The 23019-nt window shown below is 45.8% G+C and overlaps 1 protein-coding gene across 1 annotated transcript; it reads right to left on the minus strand.

The window, feature by feature from the left end:
• Nucleotides 1-646: 646 nt before the first annotated feature.
• Nucleotides 647-5494, minus strand: LOC124691190 (receptor homology region, transmembrane domain- and RING domain-containing protein 1-like). The gene is made up of 5 exons (XM_047224453.1): nucleotides 5248-5494; nucleotides 3787-4113; nucleotides 3186-3410; nucleotides 2456-2860; nucleotides 647-1955 (listed from the first exon to the last, which is right to left on the minus strand). Exons 2-5 carry the CDS (start codon nucleotides 3926-3928, stop codon nucleotides 982-984), a joined length of 1746 nt encoding a protein of 581 aa, XP_047080409.1. The 5' UTR covers nucleotides 3929-4113; nucleotides 5248-5494; the 3' UTR covers nucleotides 647-981.
• Between the last annotated feature and the right edge of the window lie 17525 nt (nucleotides 5495-23019).

Here is a 23019-nt window from a genome sequence, read left to right on the forward strand (position 1 = left end):
GGATAGGATTAGTATCTGTGAACGGCGGTGCTGCATATATTGACAATCTGACACACTCTTTTGTTTGCAATCTAGCTTCACGTGTACTACTTTTGACAGAGTATAAAACAGAAACTTTATTTATACTTGATTTTGATAATTACATATCTGAACAGCTTTATCTGACTAGCCAAAGAAGCAGAAGACTGCTCCTTTATGGCACTCCCAGTGGATTCAGTAAAAGCATGCAGCTAAAAGATCACGCTTTCATCAGTTAGAAGCAAGAAAGGCCGAGTTATTAGCAGGGTGGAAATACAAGAATGTACATACACCAACATTTTATGTTTACAGAAGTAAAGGAATTTCAAATTGTGTTTCTGATCTTTCTTCTTCTAAAATTTCTAAATCCGAACTGAAGTACCTGGTGCTTGCTTATGCTAACAGGCACACCCTAGCGGGGCAGCTAAAATTTCTGAATCCTTAAATGAGTAGTTTCCTTTTTGTAAGGAAGACTTCTAGGAAAGAAGGAAGAAAGAGGAACTGCAGATACATTCTGCTGCTGCCTTGCTGACAAGAGAAAGGAGCATCCCTTGCTTCACCATACACAAGAACAAAGGAACGTCTTTTGCTTCACTATACACTCAGAGACATGATCATACATCAGGACTAATGCATCTAAACCAGCTTTACCATTAATTCCACTTCCATAATAACCACGACAACTTTAAAACCACCATCCCTATCCTGTCTCATATAACACTTAGTTTCCACATGCCGCTGTATACATGTAAGAATAATAATAATGTACAAATAACACAGCCACTAAAACCACAAAAACGTCAAAAGAAAAAAACACGAACAAAAACCTATGCAACTTTCAGTTCCCTCTCTATCTCTCGAGCAAGCAATCGCCTATGTCACACGCCTCAATGTATGTATTCACAGGTCACGCATCTCTTGCACGCGCGGATGGAGAAGGAAGCGGGCTTCCGCTGAGCACTATCAGCACCCCGGCAGCGACTGGCCCGACGACGCCATGGCGGACAGGCTCGCGTCTGAATCACCACAGTGCCTCAGGTAGGACTGCCGCAAGGACTGGCCCGACGACGCGCCCGCCAGGTGGTTCAGCTGGGACTGAGGTGACTGAGGGGCCATGGTGGACAGGCTGGGCCCCGACTCACCGCAGCGCCGTAGGTAAGACGACCGGTGCTGACTGGATGAACCCAGGTAGTGCTGGCTGGACGAACCCAGGTGGTGCTGGCTGGACGAACCCAGGTGGTGCTGGCTGGACGAACCCAGGTAGTGCTGGCTGGATGAACCCAGGTAGTGCTGGCCTGAAGACCCATACCCGGAATTGGAGATGTAGGACGAGCTGAGATGCGGGCTGGGCGATCCGTAGCCAGAATGGTACGCGTACGGTGGCGCGTAGCCTATGTTGACCGGTGGAGACAGATTGTTGCCAACTACGGAGTGGTGGCTGGAAGATCTGTATCCGGAATTGGAAATGTACGATGAGCTGAGATGCCGGCTGCGCGATCCATAGCCGGAATCGTAGCTTATGTTGACAGGTGGAGACAGGTGGTTGCCAACCAGGGAGTGTGTGGAACTGAGGTGCGGAGGGCGGAGGAGGGGAGAAGACATGTTTGAGAGGTCTGCGCCGCTTCTGCTTGTACTCATGGCAGATGTGTTTCTGTAAGGCCTTTGGGTGTTGTTGGGGGAGTGTGGGGTGCCGGAAACGGAGTAGACACGAGATACGGATTGCGATGAAGGACGTCGGCTTATTGGCCTGGGAGGGGATGCTCCGACACTTGAACGGAATGATGATGTCGGGGACGGTAAGTGAACTGCAGAAGAAAACAGTGGAGTAGTCTCTGACGCAGGAGGGGCTGATACTCCAGCACCTGCATCTCGCTTGCATACGGGGCAGAATGATCTCCAAGATGTGAGCCACATGTCCACACAAGCTGCATGGAACTCTGCAAGGTAATTCAAACAAAATATCAGAATACTGCCTTACAAAAACAAACTAGTCAGATAGCTGGTTGGTTGCATAAAAGGGACACAGTAGTCCCATTGGTGTATTTCAAACTTTCCTTTTCACGATAATAATTGACTGACAAATCTACAATTATATTGCTTAATGATTTTGATAAAAGATGAAATAATAGAATGTGATGTTACAGAGAAATTCAGATGCAACTGTGGTGTTTTCAAGTGGCAATACCGATATTCTATATTCATATGTTCTCAAAGAACTTCAAGCGCCTACTACATGATAATAAATGCAGCGAGTAGTAGTTCAGTAAATTTGTTCCATACCACAGAGCCATTGCGCTAACAGATTCAAAGCCTAGCACAGATATTATTTGTACTTCTGAATTTGAAGATTGAAGCTTAAAGTATAGCATATAGAGGTGAGTAGTTTTTGTACTTCTTTATAAAACACTTATGGTGTTACAGAGTTGGCAAGACATACTGTGACGGCAAGGCAGCACTCTTAGGTTTTCTCCGACACTGTAATCTTCCAAGCAAATGGCACACATTGACGACGTACAATTGTCCTCTTGCACCTTTGTGAAAATAAGGCTTGGCATTGCCTTTACTAGTTGGCTGCTCATTCCATGGAATTCTCGGGTTTCTTGATTTCTAGGCCGGTCCCGCCTTATTCGATGTCTTCTCACAAAGAAACAAGTAGCCAAAACAGCAGACATGGCAAGGAGTGATATAAACGAAATTGCCAAGATCGACCAGGCAGAGTTCTCAAATGTGGGTATTATCCACACCTCTACGTCAGTAGAGCCTGAAAATTTCTTCAGAACCTCCCCTGAGACCTTCGAAATGAACACGGCGTATATCTGAATACCACTTGAGCTTCCAGCCACTGTTACAGTTCTTCTTAGTTAGATAGTGCAAAAATAATATGCTATGAAGAATGTTAAACATGAACTAGTAAAATTATAGTCACTGATATGATTTCATATCAGGTTCCGTTCAACAGTAACTTCTATATTTCATTTATCTGGGGATCATCTCTGGAAGTATTTGTGCTTAATGCAACAATGTGCCAAACAAAAGGAAAAATATCCATCTATTTGTGTTGGTCATACGTTGATACCATGAGAAAGGAGTATGATGCAGCCAGCTGTGCAAGTAATATCAAGAAACATAGAAAACCAAGTACGAGTGAGAGTGAAAAGGTATATTACTTGAAACCAAAACCCCACTATTTTCATTGTCATATACAATTGCAGCTTTGAATCCAGCATCCTGTGCATTCTTCACTTTCTCATCAAATGTGCAACCACCCCTAATAATCAATGCAAATGGAGAAGGCGGACCCTTGACTGCTTTGTTTGTTAAAGCACCGCAGGCATTCAAAGGTTCAGCAGTATAAACTATGCCATTAACACCTGAACCTTTCACTCCGGGAGCTGCAAATCAATTGAAATGGCATGGTGAGTCCTTCCGAGAAAACAATGTACGCAAATGCAGCACAGCACAAACATATGTGCATGTCCAGAACTCAACAGAAATCAATAGTGCAACTAATCGGTATGAAACCAAGTATTAGCACATAAACTGGTACTCCCTCCGTTCCATAATTCTTGTCCTGATTTGGATGTATCTAGACACTTTTTATGCATAGATATGTCTGAATCCGCGACAAGAATTATAGAACGGAGGGAGTAATAAGTAACAGTTGGAGGAGACATCAAGGCATGCAAACAGATGTGGTGACATCTAAATATTAGAAGTTGCTACTCTACTCTGTCAGAGCTAGATGATGCTAAGATATCCAGAACTTACCAAAATTTGCCTCAACATCGTCGAATGAAAAAGTAAGGTTATTCCCCATTAGAACTACATTCGCAGTCCCTATTTGAGCCATGAGGCAAACCACCGCACAGAGGCAGAGAAGAAATGGGGCTGCTCCTCGTGTAATCTTCATCTTAACGATCTCCACAAGTATTAAAGAAAACCCAGCTTATTTTCACAGGTTACAGCTATGGAAAAGAAGCAATGGAAATCCCTCTTGACACTTTTAAGACTTCAGACCCATGTCGCTGCAAGCAAGTCAATGAGCAAAACGTGCTCTGGATCTGCAGCTCCAAAGAACCCTATCAACTAAGATTTCTGCAACAAAACACTGAGATTCATTCAGAATTTTATACCTCACATTGTGTCAAAAGGAGCAGAAATTTAGCACGGAATATGGAGGAATAAAGGCTAAACATTCCAATAAAAAAGTACATAATTTAATGGGAACTAAGTCACGTGTACAACAACGAAAACAGAGCCTTTTAATCTCAACTAAATATCATATAAAAGCAGCAAAATTATTCTATTCCAACCTTCTCACCACACGAAAAAATAACTTCTACTCCCTCTGGACGCTTTTAATCGACGCGGGCCTTAGTTGACTATGTGCATGGTGCTAATTGATTCCCGCGTCGATTAAAACAGAACTGAGGTAGTATTAAGGAAACAATATAGTCATTTCAAGGTTTTTCCTTTTTGGAAAACACGGTTAAAATGCCAAGTCAGGCAAATAAGTTTCCAAAACTAGGACCTTCCCCGGCGACCTAAGCAAACAGGTTAAGAATAAGTATCTTCAACAATCACCTAGACTTTTTTCTTGCGGGTAAAATAGGAACTTTATTAGACAGGTGGGGTAATAAAACTATCAAGTACCAGCATCTGAAGAACATCTTCAGTTCCAGAGCCTAACCAAGTTTCAGATCGGCGTTCTACCTTGGCAAGATTATTAGGTAGCGAGCAAGAACCCGTGTCACACAATCAACATTTTCATCTGTATGGGTGAGACATAACGCTCCGTTTGGTTCATTCCAACGGCAACAAGCATAAGCAAAACGGGAGAGATGGATTCTAACAGTACGATGCCGGCATATCCCGTGGGCGGCCGAGGATAGTTAGGCAAATCAAGGAGCCACATCACTGAAAGACGAGACCCGTGAAAGATGGGTGTTTTCAAGTCGGCATCTGAATAAAAGCCTAGGAAAGATGGGATAATCCGGCTAAAAGGGCAGCAACCAAGCTCAGCACCACTGGAAACCTAAGACGAGACGAGAGGAACAGGATCCGGGAGTCTCTCTGACCCAGTCGAGCAGCAATCGTGGCGGCGACTAGAGCGCGCGCGGCCTGGCTAAAAGGAGCACGGAATTGACGAGGCAAGGCCGAATCGTTGACGGGGCGTAGACCAGAAAGGAAAAAAGGGAGACGGTGGGGATGAAAGGGGGAATCGGATACCTGAGGGTGGGGGTGGCAATGGGCACGTCGGCTTCCATGTAGCGGGGAGAGTGGTGGAGGCGGGCCGGACCGGAGCGGGAGGCGGAGGCGGCGGCCGGAGAGGAGAGTTGGTGGTAGGTGCTCGCGGGATCGAGTCTGAGTCGCGGCCGGGCTGGAGCCTATCCTTCCTTCCTAGCCTAGCTGCCTAGACACCCTCGAAAATGACAATCTTTTTTTTTGTTCTTCTTCTGTGAAAAAAAAATGTTATTTTTGTTTGTTTGTCATGAAGGCATGAAGCACAGCGCAGCACAGCGAGGAGCAGATGCAGGGGATGGTCCGAATTGGTAGAGGATGGTCCGAATGGATATGCTCCTCGAGGGAACATCTATCTATCGGTTGGTGATTTTGACGTTCTAAAATTAGCCAAATTGCTATCCACCGTCGTATAGAATTGTGTTGTGATTGTAGTTTATTTATTTGTCCTGGAAATGAAAATGACAATTTAGGAAAAGCTAGTAGTACAAGCTCTTACTAGTTGAGCTGTCGGAGCAGAGGGATCTCACGTGTCTTCGGAGCTTGGTGCGGTGATGGTAGAAGCTAGTAGTGATACTGACCTTGACCGAAAACCACAGTTTATCATCTAGGGAAAAGTGTGGGGTAAATCACATCAGTCATATCTGAGTTCATTTCTCTCATGTGAGATAATCAATCATGTTAACTGAGTAAACTCCACTTATGATATATCGGTGCCTTTACCAATTTCAATCATGAAGGGGGAGATCAATCAATCATGGCAGTAGAGTAAACTCCAGCAGAACCCCTTTGGAATAAAAGAATGGTACCTACCATGACGTGCATGTGCAATTGCTCTATCATTGCATCTTATTATATCTTGGATTGCATTTCCCTTAAATAGAAGATTATTGTTATATTCTTCATCGGCTTCTTAATGTCTCCGCAACATCATAAGCTTCTAACAGCCCTTTACAAATTGTTGCTCGCTCTGATCTAATAAATGACGGGGCTTTAGTTCAAATTCGATTAAACTTTAAATAAATTCCTAATACTTATCATGGATTGGAGGGAGTATCTAGTATAGCAACCTGAGAACAAGCGTGAGAGTACTTGTTTACTACTAGTGGTTTTTTATCCATTCATTCTTTTTTTATACTACTAATCAAAATATATCGAACCAAAATCTACTTTAAAGCCCTCATCAAAATAAAGACAATGATTCATGCAAATTTAGAAGTGAAATTTTTGTGAGAAATCAATTTGAAATAGTTGACATCATCTATTTCAGAAGTTAGGTCAACCGACAAACTAGTGCACGAATGATGCCAATACACGAAAAATCCCTTTTTTTTTTGGAGATATGCAAAATATAAAATGTATTGAGAATATAAGACTTACTCCAAAGCTTTAAAAAGTTTTCACATAAGATCCAATAAATTAACAAACATATCCTAGATCACTTAGAGTTCAAATGATATGGGTACAAAGAGTTTGTGTGCAATGTTTTTAATATCGTGGAGCTAAAACAAAGTGATGCTATACTAGAAGGGGAAAAGGGTACAAAGGGTTTGTGTGCAGGGTTTGTGTTGCATTGTTTCTTAGGAAACATTTCACTCACTAAATTATCTCAAGATCCAAGAAGGGGAAAAGGACCAAATTGCACATGGCAATGGATTAATTTGTGGCAGTAAAATCGGTCATAGTGTACATGCATGTATTGAGGTTCATTTTTAGTATCTTTAAATAACTTTGAACAGAGTTTAAAGCATATTTTGTTACAAATATCTCAATAGAGGTTTACAAAGCTTATGTATGTATGTCTAGATGTAACGGTAATAGAGAATTCTAGAGTATTATATTCCTTGTCTATCTTAGTTCAAGGAGAAATAGAAATTTTTAGTCTATGTGATGCATGTAATGATTTGTTTTTGTATCTTCAGTGTTGTTTTTTTGTTGGATCTTTCTTATTCAAATGTGTATTTTCTGGTTTTATATTTTTGATGATCAACTAGCATCATATGCTTGTTCTATACTTGGTATTAGAATAGCATAAGTTGTAATATCCATATTTAAAACGAAAACTTTAGCGGCAGTGAATATTCTTAATATATGTCTCAGGGCTTTGGTGGTGCTTCATCTTTCTTTGTATCCCACGACTTTGGCCGCACTTCATAGTTTGTGTGTGTCTCTCCTCTTCATTCCATGGGTACCACAATGGCACATTCTCTTCCTAGTCATGCTACAAACACCATGAGTCAACCTTCACTATTTGAGAAGGTTACACGTTATAACTCAAAAGTTGTAATAGACGTAGTGTACAACAATTTGTGTCCATTTAAGTAGCAGACTTTCTGTTAAATAATAGAGGACACCTAAAGTATAATCAACATGTAACAAATACGAGGTTGCCAGTGCTCTGGAGGCCACGAACTATGATGGAAGGAGTGTTTGTAGTCATACCATGTGGATGTAGGCTTCATGAATAAACCGCTTTTAAAAATTGGTGTTTTCTTGCCACCACCTCTCCAACTTTTCAATATGATCTATGTACGCTTTTCCATGGCACCTCATGATATATCTATTGGCCATCGGTTTATTTCTGCCTTACTATGATGGAAGGAGTGTTTGTAGTCATACCATGTGGATGTAGGCTTCATGAATAAACCGCTTTTAAAAATTGGTGTTTTCTTGCCACCACCTCTCCAACTTTTCAATATGATCTATGTACGCTTTTCCATGGCACCTCATGATATATCTATTGGCCATCGGTTTATTTCTGCCTTCGATCTTCCATGATAATGACATAGCGGAGTATTAGGTGTAGGACTTTTGTATTCCATGACTCTATCAAGCCAAAAGTGTAGCCTTTGTCTGGTGTTGGCATGAATTATCAAGAACAAAGAAGTGTCAGGACTATGATGTTTTTGCAATGATGGTAGCGAAAACTCACCCTTTGTTCTTTTACCAGGGAAAGTACACCTCATAATCCCTATTCTGGAAATAACATAGGTATGATCGATAAATATTTGCAAGAAGGTCTAGATTTTAAACTCAACTTGGCAAAATGACTCTTTCAAATTTTGTTGGCATGGACACCATTATATTGAATCATGGTTATAAGCTTAGTTGTCATGAAATGATCGCTTTAATGGGCCTTTTCATTGTAACTGGTAGTGTCAAATATTTTTAGACGCAAACATACACACACATACACCACCACCATAAGCACATGCTATCCCAATGCTTTGAAGACCAGGTTCAAAGGGCTTCAAGATTGACAAAATCATCAAAAAGGGGAATATTGTCTTCCGCTAAAAGAATACTCCACCTAAATGGGATAGATGGGTCTAAAACATGTGGTTTGGCCTTGGTTGGATGGGGTATAACCATCCAATCATATTTTGGTTCTTGGTAGTGTGAATACTAAGCTAACCAAAAAGAGGGCGCTCAAAGTGTTTTGTTTAGCTTGTGTTTGTTCCTACTCATCACAATGGTAGTGTTGACATGAGGCTAATCGGTAGGGGGGATCGGGAAATGAAATACAATGATCTATGTGCTTGTTGAGTGATATACAATTGTTTGTTCCTGCACGTACATATTTACTTCAACATGTGCTTGTTGAGTGATATACAGTGATCTATGTGCCTCCGTGTATAATTTGTTCATTCTTTATTGACAATGGAATGGTTTCATAATGTCCGATCTTCCATAGTTTGGTACTGCAAGCTAGCATATGGAGATGGGCACGGAGGCATGAGAAGACAGGGTGTAAAGAGTTAGTGTTGACTAAAATCAGACCCAACTTACTAAGAGGTGCCAATCGATTAAATATTCTGTGTAGAATTATTTTGTTTAATGTTCCACAAATAAAGTTTGGTTTTATTTATTTCAAAGATGGCTGGGTTCGGTGCAACATGTTATGAATTTCATGGGAAAAAGTAACTCTGGTGAGTATTTCTTTCATGAATTTTTATCCATAACCCTGGTATATTCTCCTTAAGAATGTTATGGTGGTGATGTCTTCAGGTTAGAAGATCAGTGAAAATGGATATTTCTACTTACCTTTTACTATGTCCTGGATTTCGTCCGTCCACATAGTTGAACATGTGCTTGGTTTGGAGTGATGCAATTATTTTCATTCATGCTTTTCATATTGCCTAAAACGTCCGGCTTTCTTATGACTCTCCATAAATTATATGATGCATGATAGAAGATGAAACTACCAACATATTGCCAAAATATACAAGAGCATCATCACACACCATCATAATAATCTAGTAATATGTGCAGATAGATACATTAAAATATACTAAAAATGTAAGACTTAATCTAATCTTACAAAAAAAATATGTCAATGTAAAAATCCAATAAATTAACAAAGTATATCCTACATACCCAATGAGTTAATCTATCATAGTAAACAATGGCTTGAGTGATACTCAATTGTCTCTATGTTGAAGGTCATAAAGCTAGAGTAAACACTACAACTGTGCAAACAATATATTTAGATCCAATAAGTTTGTATTGAAACTTACCATAGTTCTAACCGTTACGTTCAAATCCTATCACATTTTGTATTTGAACTATATTTTTCTATTACACTTAACAAATTGACAACTTTGATACTGTACCAAAATATTTAAGATGCAATATTACTATCATACAACTTATAGGGTTTGTCATCAAAATGCAATTGAAATAATTTAACTTGTTTTCTAAAAAAGTGACATGAGCCATTTCTAACTTTTGTTGCATTATTTATTATGAATCATTTTATTCAATCAATTATCTCTAGATACAATAAGAGGAAAAAGGGAAAAGTCACACACATAACCAGATTAATTTGTGGCGAATAAACCAAAGTGTTTATGTGTATATTTAGGTATAATTTAAGTATCTTAATTTTTTTGGGGCAGAGAGTCTAATGTGTATTTTCTAGCAAATATCTCGATAGAGATTTTATAGAGTTTATTTTTGCATATCTAGTTGTAAGGGTAAATGGAAAATTCTAGAGTACCATACGCTATGTATTTCTTAGTTGCGGGAAAAGTAGAAAGTTTTAGAGTCTATGAGTTGCATGTAATCATTTGTTCTTGTACCTTTAGTGCTTGTTTATTGGATCTTTCAAATACGTCTTCCTGTTTCTGTATTTTTTTACGATCACCTAGCTGCACACTATACTCGATATTAAAGTAGCATCGGTGTTAATAGGCAAACATAAGAACTTAAAACATACACTCTAGCACAATGATTTTTTTTAATATATGTCTCTAGGCTTTGGTGGACCTTCTTCTTCCTATGTATCCCACAACTTAGAGGTGCTTCACATTCAACTTGTGTCTCTCCCTCCTCTTCATTCAATGGGTACCACAACGTTCTTTTTCCCCGTGCCCTCTCTCGTCGCTCCCGTGGGCGACGGGGAGGGAACCCTAGCCGCCTCCTTCTCCGCCCCTACCTCTCCTCCCCCCCCTCCTCGCCGCCGCCGGACGGCGTCGCCGGGCAAAGCCTGGGCGCTAGCAGCGGCGGGGCCCTCCTTCCCCCTCGCACGGAGAAACGGCGCGGGCCGCGGCGGCTGTCGAGGGCACGTACTTGGCGAGGGGTGCGGTGGCGCGGTCGGTCCTCCGGCGGCGTGGTGACCTCGTTGTGGTGTCGGCGTGCTCGGGGCGGCGTGCTGCTGCTGCGGCGGCGGCTGGTCTCGGGCGGCGCGGGCTCGACTCCATCTCTTGCAGCGGGGGCCTGCGGTACAACGGCGGCGGCTGAGGCGCGAGGATCTGGCTGGGGACGACGGCGGCAACCATTGGCGGCACGGCTGGCGGCGCAGCGCGGCAGGTGGGCAGCGCCGGCAAGATCTGGGCCCGATCTGGGCCAGGCGGGCGAGATCTGGGCCCGATCTGGGCCTGGCGGGCCTCTCTGCGTACGTTGGCCGCGACCAGTCCGGGGCCAGGCGGGCCTCGGTTGGCAGCCACCGCGTGCCAGATCGGTGTCCGCTCGATCTTCGGTTCGACCTCTCACGCCCCTTGCCCCTGCCGTTGGTCTATATGGTGGTGGCTGCCGGCTGATGGGTTGGGTGTGGATGCCGGGGCGGCGGCCCTGGAAGCTGCACGTTTGGCTCTACGGCGAGCGACATTGCGGGGGTGGTGGCTTATCTCCTGGGACATGGGGATGGCGTGGAGTGGGCAGCGGGGATTCCTGGCGTCGGTAGTGCTTCGGCAGTGGCGGCTCCCAGATCTGGTCTCGGAGGCTCTGTTTGATGACGACGGGCTGCACATCGGTCCTTCGTGCGGCGGGAGTCGATTTCGGGCGAAAGCCCAGCGCTTTGGCGCCAACGGTGACGGCGCCCGCGGGTGTCGTGTCCCTCTTGGGGGCACCGTTCTGGTCGCTCCCCTGTGCTTGAGCTTCGGGTGAAAACCTCTGACCGTTCTCGGTCTTGGCGACGGCGGCACCTTGTGTCGTTACCCTCTTGGGGGCGTCGTCGTGGAGCTTGGATTCCCGTGGGCAGTTCTCGTTGTCATCGGCGGGCATGCTCAGATCCTCTCTCGGTGCTTCGATCCCGGCGAAGGGTGGACTTGGCGGCTTCCTATCTTTTACACGTGACATTGGGGTCTTAGTTCCTGGTACTTGTTGTCTGCGGGCAGGATCGGCGCTCCACGGCCCGGAGCGGGAGGGCAGGCGGCCCTTCCCGGCAAATAACTTGGTGGGTATGAGACGACGTTGTCCGGTGGTTTCACAAGAAGGCGGGGTGCATCTTTAGTTAGTAGTGTCGGTTGTACCTTGGAGGGTGTGACATCTCCTTTCTTTTATCTGTTTTTATCTTTGATCTGCTTTGTAAAGAGGTCTCCCCCTCTACCTTGTATCGGTTTGGTCGTGTGTGGCTTTATTTATAAAGCGGGGCGAAAGCCTAATTCGAGGAGGGTACCACAACGGTGCATTTTGTGTCGATTTATGTCGTGGTCTTTCTACTGAACAATAGAGGACACGACATGCAACAAACATGGAGTTCATGCGATCACCTTGACCATACTCCAGAAGCCGTGAGCTATGGTGGGAGAAGTGCTTGTAGTCATGCACCATAGATGTAGGCCTCATGAATAAGCGGCTCTAAAAACCTTATGTTTCTTGCCTCCACCTGTCCATCTGTTCAATATGATCCATATATGCTTTTTAAGGTGCCTCAATGATAGATTGGTTGGCCACATCAAATGATTTCTTCCTTTGATCTACCACGACGATGACATGCAGGGGTATCTGGAGTAGGAAACTTTAGCCATTTTTTCAATTTTGTGGATTCCATGGCTCTATCAACCCAAAAGTGTAACCTTTGTCTGGTGTTGGCATGAATGTGAAAAAAAAAGTTCCACATCTACGCTTTTCTATTTTGGAAAATAACAAAGCTTGGCATTGTGATAATAATTTGAAAACAAACTAGATAGAAAACTCGAATTTGATAAAACAACTCTTTCAAAGCTTCTTGGCATGGCCACCTATATAGTGAATCGTGGTGATAAGCTTGTCAACATATCCCAATACGTGATGAAGTTGTTTGAGTTTTCATGGAATCAGGAGTGCCAAGGAAGCTCTTAGCGTAGTAGATTTTGTTCGCTTTGATGTAATACCTGGATTTTTGGCTGACGTGATTCAGTCGGATTGTAACCACCGTCCCGTTTAATAAAGCAGTGGATTACAACTCAAAAAAAGGACATCAATTTGCATTTTCATTGCAATTGGTAGTGTGAATATTTTTTGACGCAAACACACGCGCGCACACGCACACCTCCAGCATACACGAACGCTATCACAAAGCATATCGAATACTGGGATCACGAAGCTTCAAGATTGATGAAGTTAGCACAAATTTCTTAACAAAAACATTGTCTCCCACTAAAAATTCCTCCTAAATGAACTTCGAACATGCGGCCTGGTTTGACATGGGTATAACTGTTCTCCTAAATGGACTTCGAACATGGGGCCTGGTTGTGTCAATAGTAAGCTGACCAGTATCAGGGGGTGGTTTCTTTAGCGTGTGTTTGTTCTTAGTCCTCACAATTGATATATAGTGTTAACATGAAGCTAATCAAGTGGGGAAAACCGGGAAATGGACGTCTGGCGTCTTTGGAAAACCATTGATTTTCACTTGTCAAGAATTGTGTTCGAGTGCAAGAAGATGAAAACTCCTCCAAGAAATTGCATTTCAGTCTATTAATTTGAAACTGAGAAGTACGATGTAGAACTGAACAAGGAGTATTGCACTTCCCTTATCTCTTGGGTTTTGGAACAGATAGATACTGCATCATTGGACAGTTTTTACAACGGGGTCGAATGCATGCAGATTCAGTTTGCATTGTCTTGCACGTCGAAAAAAAAAAAGTTTGCATTGTCTTGCGCCTGCTACGCTAGTGAGCGACTGTCTGAATGGGGAAAAACATAACAGGTTAGCTGTGACAGCAACATGATGGTGTGGCAGGAAAACTAATAAGGTCACTTGCAGTTGCAGGTGCTAAGCATTTAAAGAAAAACGCCAGTAGACGCAACACAGCTAAAGCACAGGCTTTGGTGTCCCGTAACATGATTCATCACACCAAGCTGAATTATCTCGATCAGGATTCAGGAAAAGATCGATTTGTAATGTCAATATTATAGGCATCAATTCAGAATTCAGCCCTCCAGAATATATCAGATATCTTCAGGATAAAAGAATGGTAGTAGTGCAATGTTATCACTGCGAGCAACTGCTCCATCTATGGTTGCATCTTATCCTATCCTCGGATGAATGAGCGCATCGTTATCATCTTGGACACTCAAGCTAGCTCATGATAGGTGGCAGCTATGATCCATCAATTTCTTTCTCTGCCTGCTTAATAGCAGATGTTTGTTTTTCCTACCTAATGGATGCATGACAATCGTCTGTCGTAGATCAAAGTGATCATCCCCAGTACTCACTCGATCAGATGATCCTCTTGCGGTTGTTGTAGGCAACCAGAGGTAGAGCATGAGCCCGACGGCGTTGATGCCCGCGAAAAGAGTACAAGTGTAGTCGAACCAGCTTGTTGCCGCTGCTGGTGCGCTGCTGATGAACTCGCCGATGCCCAGGTTGCGCGCGCAGCTCGCCGAGCATCCGGTCGTAGAAGACTGATCGACCATGGCGGACGCGTCAGCCACCCCCATCATCGTGTACTACAGCACTAGCCAGTACACGCGACCGCCCCGAATGAGATCCGAATCCGATCCGACTTCCGGATGAAATCGGTGCGTGCATGCCACGCGACCACCCTGATAAATGTTCGATCGCGCGCGGCCTTCCTCCTCCGCCAATCTCCACTTCTGTGATCGCCACACGAGCGAGCGACCGAGCAAGAGCGATCCAGCACGATGATGGCGCTCGCGTCAGAGTTCTGCCCCAGCGCCGACTCCCTCTCATCGCCGCCGTCATACACGCCGGGTGCGCCCTCGCCGCCGTCCCAGCGCGGCCTGATGCTTTCGTCGACGGACGCCCTCTTCTTCTTGGACTCGTCCTACAGCCCGTCGTATGTGGAGTACTACGAGGAGTACACGCCTTCGAGCCCTTCGCCGCGCGCGGGGTCGCCGGACTACACGCCGTCGAGCCCATCGCCGCGTGCGGATTCACCAGACTACTCGCCATCGTCAACGGGCGTCCCCTTCTTCTTGGACTTCGACGAGCCCTACACCTCGTCGTCCACGGGGTACACGCCCTCGAGCCCTTCGCTGCGCGCCGTGTCGCCGGAATACACGCCCTCGAGCCCTTCACTGCGCGCCGTGTCGCCGGACTACACGCCCTCGAGCCCGTCGTCGCGGCTCGTTTTCCACATGGTGCCTCCGTCGTCCCCGGATTACACGCCACTGACGCCGTCAGATCGCGCTGCATCGCCTGACTACACTCCGTCGACGCCTTCTTGCCACGCCGCGTCACCGGACTACACTCCGTCGACTCCTCCGAGGTACCCCGCGTCGCCGGACTACACGCCCAGGCCCAGTACGCCGCCTTCGTCACTCCTGGTGTCTGACGCCGAGTCACGCGCGTCGCCGTACTACACTCCGTCGACTCCTCCAAGTCACGCCGCGTCGCCGGATTACACGCCCAGCACGCCGCCTCCGTCGCCCCAGGTGTCTGGCGACGAGTCGCGTCCGTGCCACCGCCGCCATCACCCGTACCAGAGGAGCGGCGCCAGCACGTGCTCCTCGCGCGCCAGTCGGATCAGCCGCAGGAGGATTCAGCGAGCCTTGGGTCGATACTAGGCGTCTTGTCGACATTGCCTGCCTCTGTCTTATGTAAAAATACAAGCATTTTTATGCCTTCGTTTATCCCTGTACAAATATTGTATTATGCTACATGAATCGATGAATATGAATATATATATGTATCAAACTTTTTGTCAATATTTGAGATTCTTGTCATCCTTTATATCAATTCATCGTTTGTGATTGCGAAGATCTTCTTCGTTTGTCAAAAAACAGGCCTGCTTGCTGTCAGTGAGAACTTCAATGGTATCTGATATCAGATCATTCATCATTAACCGAGCATGACCAGGGTCGCCATCAGTGATATCTGATACCAGCTGGCCCACCTACCAGTGTACCAGGGTCGTTTATTAGCCACGGCTGCATCCGGTCAAAGGCATCCAATGTATTGCTAAACCAATCCTAACTCGTCGAGTCTCTCTCTCTCTCCTTCCTCTCCGGAGCTTCGGCTCGTCAGGATTCCCAGCTGCGTGATGCGGAGGTGTATCAGATCCTTGCTCGAATCCTAGACGATAATCGTGAGAATCCTGTGTGTGAGAGATCTAGGGTATTACACATGGTATCAGAGCCATAGATCCTCCGAAATCGCCACCAAAAATCCACCAAAATGCCCACAAAAATTCCAAAAAAAATCGAGATCGGCGGTGGTTCAGTGGCGGCGCGGGCTGCTCGGACGGGGAGACGGGCGCGGGTGCAGATCCTTCCTCGTCTAGCCAGATCCCGATCCATCCAGCGAGCAAGATCGGGGGAACCTCTCGGCAGCGACGGCTGACACTCGCCACGACTTCGACGACGTGGGCGGGGTGTGAGTTCGTAGCCATGGAGAAGCTACAAGCAGATATGGTCTCCTTCGGCGCGGCGATGAAGAAGCAAGGGGAGGATACGACAGCGGCACTTAAGGCCATCAACGCCTCGCTTGCATCATTCGCTGTCAACCAGACAACGATGTGCGAGAACCTCAAGAGCTTCTCCTCCTGGATGCATGCCGACCGTGGAGGGTTCTCTTCATGCTCTGCAACTATCCCTGGCGGAAGTGGGTGAGCGTGTGGCTGTGCTCGAATCGGCGCTGTCCTCAGACGACGACGAGACGCCACAGCCCGATGGGCACCGCGAGGATCATCATCCACAGGGTATCGTGACCAGAGCCTCCAAGGCAATGGCACCTGCCCTGGGCAAGGGTACGCGAAAATTCCCCAACACTCCTGTGAAATTTGACATGTCCAACCGATCTGCCGATAGCTTCACTCACGAATCTCGTTCATACAATAGGACCAGCAGTAGACCTCCCAAAACTGATTTCCCTAAGTTTGATGGAGAAAATCCCAAGTGGTGGAAGGGGGTGTGCGAGAAATACTTTGCACTTTATGATGTAGAGCATGATACCTGGGCTTGCTTCGCGTCTATGCATTTTGTAAGCAATGCTGCTTTGTGGCTGTAAACATATGAGGCCGAGCATGATATAGATAGCTGGGAAGAGTTGTGTGTAGCAATTCATGAAAAATTTGGTAAAAACAAACACCATAGATACTTACAGGCTATAGAAAAGGTCTAGACAGAAAGAAACAGTAGCTCTATACTACCAACAATTTGAGGAACTTAGACACAAAATTTTGATTCATAACAAACATTATGATGAGGCTTTCTTTGTTACTAAATTTGTCAAAGGATTACGCAAAGATATACAGCGTGCTATTCGTTTGCATCATCCTCGAACATTTGATGTCGCCTTGTCTCTTGCTGAAACGCAGGAAGAATTGTCTGAAGAATCAAGGCCATTTTCACCTCCTTCACGGTACAAAAGCAATTATCAGCCAGCTTATGCAAGAACTAGATTTTCCGGCAAAGGGATCCTCAACCACAAAACCGAAGACAAGGACAAGGGGGATATCAAACCACAATGGCAGAACAAGTTTCAACTCCTCAAAGCTCAAAGAAGAGAACGAGGCGAGTGCTTCAAATGTGGTGATAAGTTTCATCCGGGCCACAAATGCAGTAAATCAGTACATATCACTCTTGTCGAGGAACTCGTCGAGATATTGCAACTGTCGGTGGTTGACAGTGAAGGCGAGGAGTCCGAGGGCAACAGCAGCAGCGAAGAAACATTCATGCACATGTCCTTGGGAGCCATTGGTGGAACTGTGAAAAAGAAAAGTCTGCGTCTCCAAGGCACCATACGAGATAAACAGGTCCTTATTCTCGTCGACTCTGGAAGCTTTGGGAACTTCATCAGCTCAGCGGTGTAGGATAACGTTGCATAGAAAACAAAAAATTCCTACCGCGAACACGCAATCCAAGCCAAGATGCAATCTAGAAGACGGTAGCAACGAGGGGATATCGAGTCTCACCCTTGAAGAGATTCCAAAGCCTACAAGATGAGGCTCTTGTTGCTGCGGTAGACGTTCACTTGCCGCTTGCAAAAGCGCGTAGAAGATCTTGATCACGATCGCTTCCGGCGCCACGAACGGGCAGCACCTCCGTACTCGGTCACACGTTCGGTTGTTGATGAAGACGGCGTCCACCTCCCCGTTCCAGCGGGCAGCGGAAGTAGTAGCTCCTCTTGAATCCGACAGCACGATGGCGTGGTGTCGGTGGTGGTGGAGAAATCCGACGGAGCTTCGCTTAAGCGTGCGGGATGTGGTGGAGGAGAGATACCGCTAGGGTTTGGGGAGAGAGGGGGGGCTAGGGCGCCGGCCAAGGGCAGCCCTAGGTGGTGCGGCCAAGAGTGGGCAGCCCCCTCCCTCTCCTCCTCATTATATAGGTGGAAATCCCAAAGTGTTGGTATCCAAGTCTTCGAATAAGACCCCAACAATGAAACCTCCCATATGTAGGGAAACCTACCCAAGGTGGGAATCCCACTTGGGGTGGGATTCCCCCTTCCATGAGGGGGTTGGCCGGCCACCCTAGGGGAGTCCACCTTGGACTCCTCCCCTTTAGGGTTGGCTGGCCATGCAAGGTGGAGTCCCTCCGGGACTCTACTTTCCATGGTGATTTCTTCCGGACTTTTCTAGAACCTTCTAGAACCTGCCATAAATGCACCGGATCATTTCCAAACTTGGAATATGACTTCCTATATATGAATCTTATTCTCCGGACCATTCCGGATCTCCTCGTGATGTCCGGGATCTCATCCGGGACTCCGAACAAATATTCGAACTCCATTCCATATTCAAGTTCTACCATTTCAACATCCAACTTTAAGTGTGTCACCCTACGGTTCGTGAACTATGCGGACATGGTTGAGTACTCACTCCGACCAATAACCAATAGCGGGATCTGGAGATCCATAATAGCTCCCACATATTCAACGATGACTTCAGTGATCGAATGAACCATTCACATACGATACCAATTCCCTTTGTCACGCGATATTTTTACTTGTCCGAGGTTTGATCATCGGTATCACTCTATACCTTGTTCAACCTCGTCTCCGACAAGTACTCTTTACTCGTACCGTGGTATGTGGTCTCTTATGAACTTATTCATATGCTTGCAAGACATTAGACGACATTCCACCGAGAGGGCCCGAGTATATCTATCCGTCATCGGGATGGACAAATCCCACCGTTGATCCATATGCCTCAACTCATACTTTCCGGATACTTAATTCCACCTTTATAACCACCCATTTACGCGAGTGGCGTTTGATGTAATCAAAGTACCTTTCCGGTATAAGTGATTTACATGATCTCATGGTCATAAGGACTAGGTAACTATGTATCGAAAGCTTATAGCAAATAACTTAATGACGAGATCTTATGCTACGCTTAATTGGGTGTGTCCATTACATCATTCATATAATGATATAACCTTGTTATTAATAACATCCAATGTTCATGATTATGAAACTAATCATCCATTAATCAACAAGCTAGTTTAAGAGGCATACTAGGGACTTCTTGTTGTCTACATATCACACATGTACTAATGTTTCGGTTAATACAATTATAGCATGATATATAAACATTTATCATAAACATAAAGATATAAATAATAACCACTTTATTATTGCCTCTAGGGCATATCTCCTTCAAGCGGCAGTGGAGTAGTTGAGGCTGCCTACCGTCGACATCGATCCGGTTACGATGCATAAAGTAGCAAATGGAGCAAGAGAGCAAGTTCGCACGGCAGTGGTTGATGTGCCCTAGGAATGTCAAGGAGCCACTTTCAAAACCTCATTTCGTGTGTTCGATCTGCCTTCATATAATATCATTGTTGGCATGGACTGGTTGGACACTCTGGGCCCAATGTGGATGGACTGGAAGAAGAAAGTCTTCCGGATGAAGCAAAATGGCAAGAGAATCACTATAAAGGGAGTACAGGATAAGACTTCTTCTTGTGCCTTCATTTTCCCAGAAGAATTGCAGCAACTAGAGAAGGATATGGCAATTCTACACATTGTGCAACTGTCATCTGCTACTATCGACTCCACCAATCAAGACCTTCCAAGGGAAATTGCTCAAGTACTAAGGGAACATGAGTCTTGTTTCGGTACACCAAAAGGGTTGCCGCCGGGTTGCCGCCGCACCGGCCGTATGATCACAAGATCAATCTTATGCAAGGCGTGCAACCTGTGAATGTGCGACCATACCAGTATTCACCGCAGCAGAAGGATGAAATAGAAAAACAGATAAAGGAAATGTTGGTGCAGGGCATCATCAAAGAGAGCAAGAGCCCGTTTGCCTCGCCAGTCTTACTTGTGAAAAAGAAAGACGGTACATGGCGATTTTGTATCGACTACCGCCAACTGAATGTTGTCACAGTGAAGGACAGGTATCCAATGCCAGTGGTCGAAGAACTCTTGGATGAATTAGCTGGAGCAAAGTTCTTCACCAAACTTGATCTGCGTTCTGGCTTCCATCAGATACGCATGGTACCTCATGATGAGAGCAAAACATCATTTCGAACCCACAACGGCCACTACGAATTCTTAGTGATGTTGTTTGGTCTCTCGTGTGCACCAGCCACATTCCAAGCAACGATGAACACAGTGTTTGCCCACATCATACGTAAATACGTGCTGGTATTTGTGGATGATATTCTGGTATACAGTTCCACTATTCAAGAACACAAGAAACACCACGACACCGTCCTCCAGCTGTTGGAACAGAACAAGCTCTATGTGAAGCGCAGCAAATGCTCATTCGCGCAACAATCCCTTGAGTATCTCGGCCACATCATCAGTGCTGATGGTGTCTCTACTGACCCTACCAAGATAGAAGCAGTACAACATTGGCCTCAATCTACTAATCCAACTCAATTAAGGGGCTTCCTTGGTCTCGCGGGATACTACAGAAAGTTCATACGCCATTTGGGATAATTTCTCGGCCCTTGACAGATCTCCTGAAGAAGAACAAAGCGTTCGTCTGGTCACCAGTGGTTCATGATGCCTTCCTTTCCCTCAAAACAGCCTTGGTCCAGTCTCATGTGTCGGATTTACCAGATTTCACAAAAGACTTCGTGCTGGAAGCATATGCTTGTGCCACTGGTGTAGGTGATGTACTAATGCAACAGGGTCATCCTCTAGCATTCCTGAGCAAGGCATTAGGCCCGAGAAACCAAGCATTATCAGTCTATGATAAGGAGTGTCTTGCTATCCTCTTAGCCATCGACAAATGGAGGAGCTACTTGCAAGACAGTTCACTATACACATAGACCAACGCAGCCTGATACACTTGGGGGAGCACAAATTCAGTACTCCCATCCAACAAAAAGCCTTTTTCAAGCTCATGGGGCTACAGTACAGGGTGGTGTACAAGAAAGGGGTCACAAATAGGGCAGCTGATGCGTTGTCTCGACGCCCACACAACACTGAAGCTATGGCCATATCTGCAGTGCAGCCTCGATGGGTTGAATCAGTAATTGAGGGATACCAAAACAACCCCAAAGCGCAGGAATTGCTCGCTGAACTGTCCATCACCCAAACAAATGACCAAGGATATTCCTTGCACAAAGGTGTCATTCACCACAAAGGGCGTGTCTGGCTGGGCACACAACACCAAGCCCACCAGGCAGTCTTGCTCGCTTTTCACCACAGCGCTTTGGGTGGTCATTCGGGCATTCTTCCTACATACCAGAAGATCAAAAAGCTATTCTCGTGGCCTGGAATGAAAGAGTCAGTTACCAAATTTGTACAATCTTGCATAGTGTGTCAACAAGCAAAAAGCGAGCATGTCCGCTATCCAGGGAAGCTACAGCCACTACCAATGGCACACAGTGGGAATGGATTTCATTGAAGGGCTGCCAGTCTCAAACAAGTTTGACACTATCCTGGTAGTTGTGGACAAGCTGACCAAGTTTGGACATTTTATCCATCTGAAACATCCATTCACGGCAACTACTGTCGCACAAGCATTCTTCGACACGGTATACCGGCTGCATGGACTGCCCAAGGTAATCATCACCGACAGAGATAAAATCTTCGTCAGTCATTTCTGGCAACAGTTGTTTCGCCTGGCAGACACCACCCTCAATATGAGCTCCTCCTATCACCCTCAGACCGATGGTCAGACAGAACGCCTAAACCATTGTCTCGAAACCTACCTACGTTGTTTGGTACATGCAACTCCGAAGAAGTGGGCTAGCTGGATGACACAGGATGAGTATTGGTACAACACCACTCCACACTCAGTGTTAGGGCGTTCTCCGTTTGAGGTGCTATACGGCCACTCTCCCCGCCATTTTGGCATCAGCAACACTACAAACACAGGTGTGGGCGAACTGGATACTTGGCTGCGAGAGATGTAAACTATGACTGAACTAACCAGACAACACTTGGCTCGCGCTCAACAACGTATGAAGCATCAGGCGGACAAGAATCGCACCGAGCGCGTGTTCCAGGTGGGTGATCAGGTATACCTCAGACTCCAACCTTATGTGCAAACTTCCGTGGCGAACCGTTCCTCCCAGAAGCTTGGATTCAAGTACTTTGGTCCTTATTATGTGTTGAAACGAGTGGGGCAAGTGTCATACAAACTGAAGCTGCCAGACACAGCCAAGATCCACCCGGTAATTCATGTATCTCAACTGAAAAAAGCGATCAAAGCCACTGATACAGTCAGCACAGAGTTGCCAGTCTCTTTGGTGGATTTCCTCTTGGTGCAACCTCACAGAGTGACCGATGAGAGATTCATCCGCCGCGGAGCCAAAATGGTGCCTCAACTCAAAGTGCATTGGTCAGGTATGCCTTCCAATTGCGACACCTGGGAAAACTTATTCGCTATCATCGACGTTTTCCCTTCAGCTGCAGCTTGGGGACAAGCTGTCTTGGGGACAAGCTGTGTCTTCAGGAGGGGGTATTGTTACGGCACGGACTCTGCCACAGGCGATCAAGGTCACCAACGCATCTGCGAGGGAAGCTGGCCCACCTACCAGCGTTGCCATCGACCAGGATCGTTTATTAGCCACGGCTGCATCCGGTCAAAGGCATCCAATGTATTGCTAAACCAATCCTGACTCGTCGAGTCTCTCTCTCTCCTTCCTCTCCGGAGCTTCGGCTCGTCAGGATTCCCAAACTCTGCGTGACGC

Source organism: Lolium rigidum, chromosome 2, assembly GCF_022539505.1.
Source record: "Lolium rigidum isolate FL_2022 chromosome 2, APGP_CSIRO_Lrig_0.1, whole genome shotgun sequence".
NCBI classification, from domain to species: Eukaryota; Viridiplantae; Streptophyta; class Magnoliopsida; order Poales; family Poaceae; genus Lolium; species Lolium rigidum.

Excerpts from the sequence above, each read along its gene's own strand:
- LOC124691190 (XM_047224453.1), bottom strand. The coding sequence starts at position 3,928 with ATGAAGATTACACGAGGAGCAGCCCCATTTCTTCTCTGCCTCTGTGCG. Across the intron at positions 3,411-3,786 it reads CGATGTTGAGGCAAATTTTG|CTCCCGGAGTGAAAGGTTCA; the intron begins GTAAGTTCTGGA and ends ATTGATTTGCAG. Across the intron at positions 2,861-3,185 it reads TAGTGGGGTTTTGGTTTCAA|TGGCTGGAAGCTCAAGTGGT; the intron begins GTAATATACCTT and ends GAACTGTAACAG.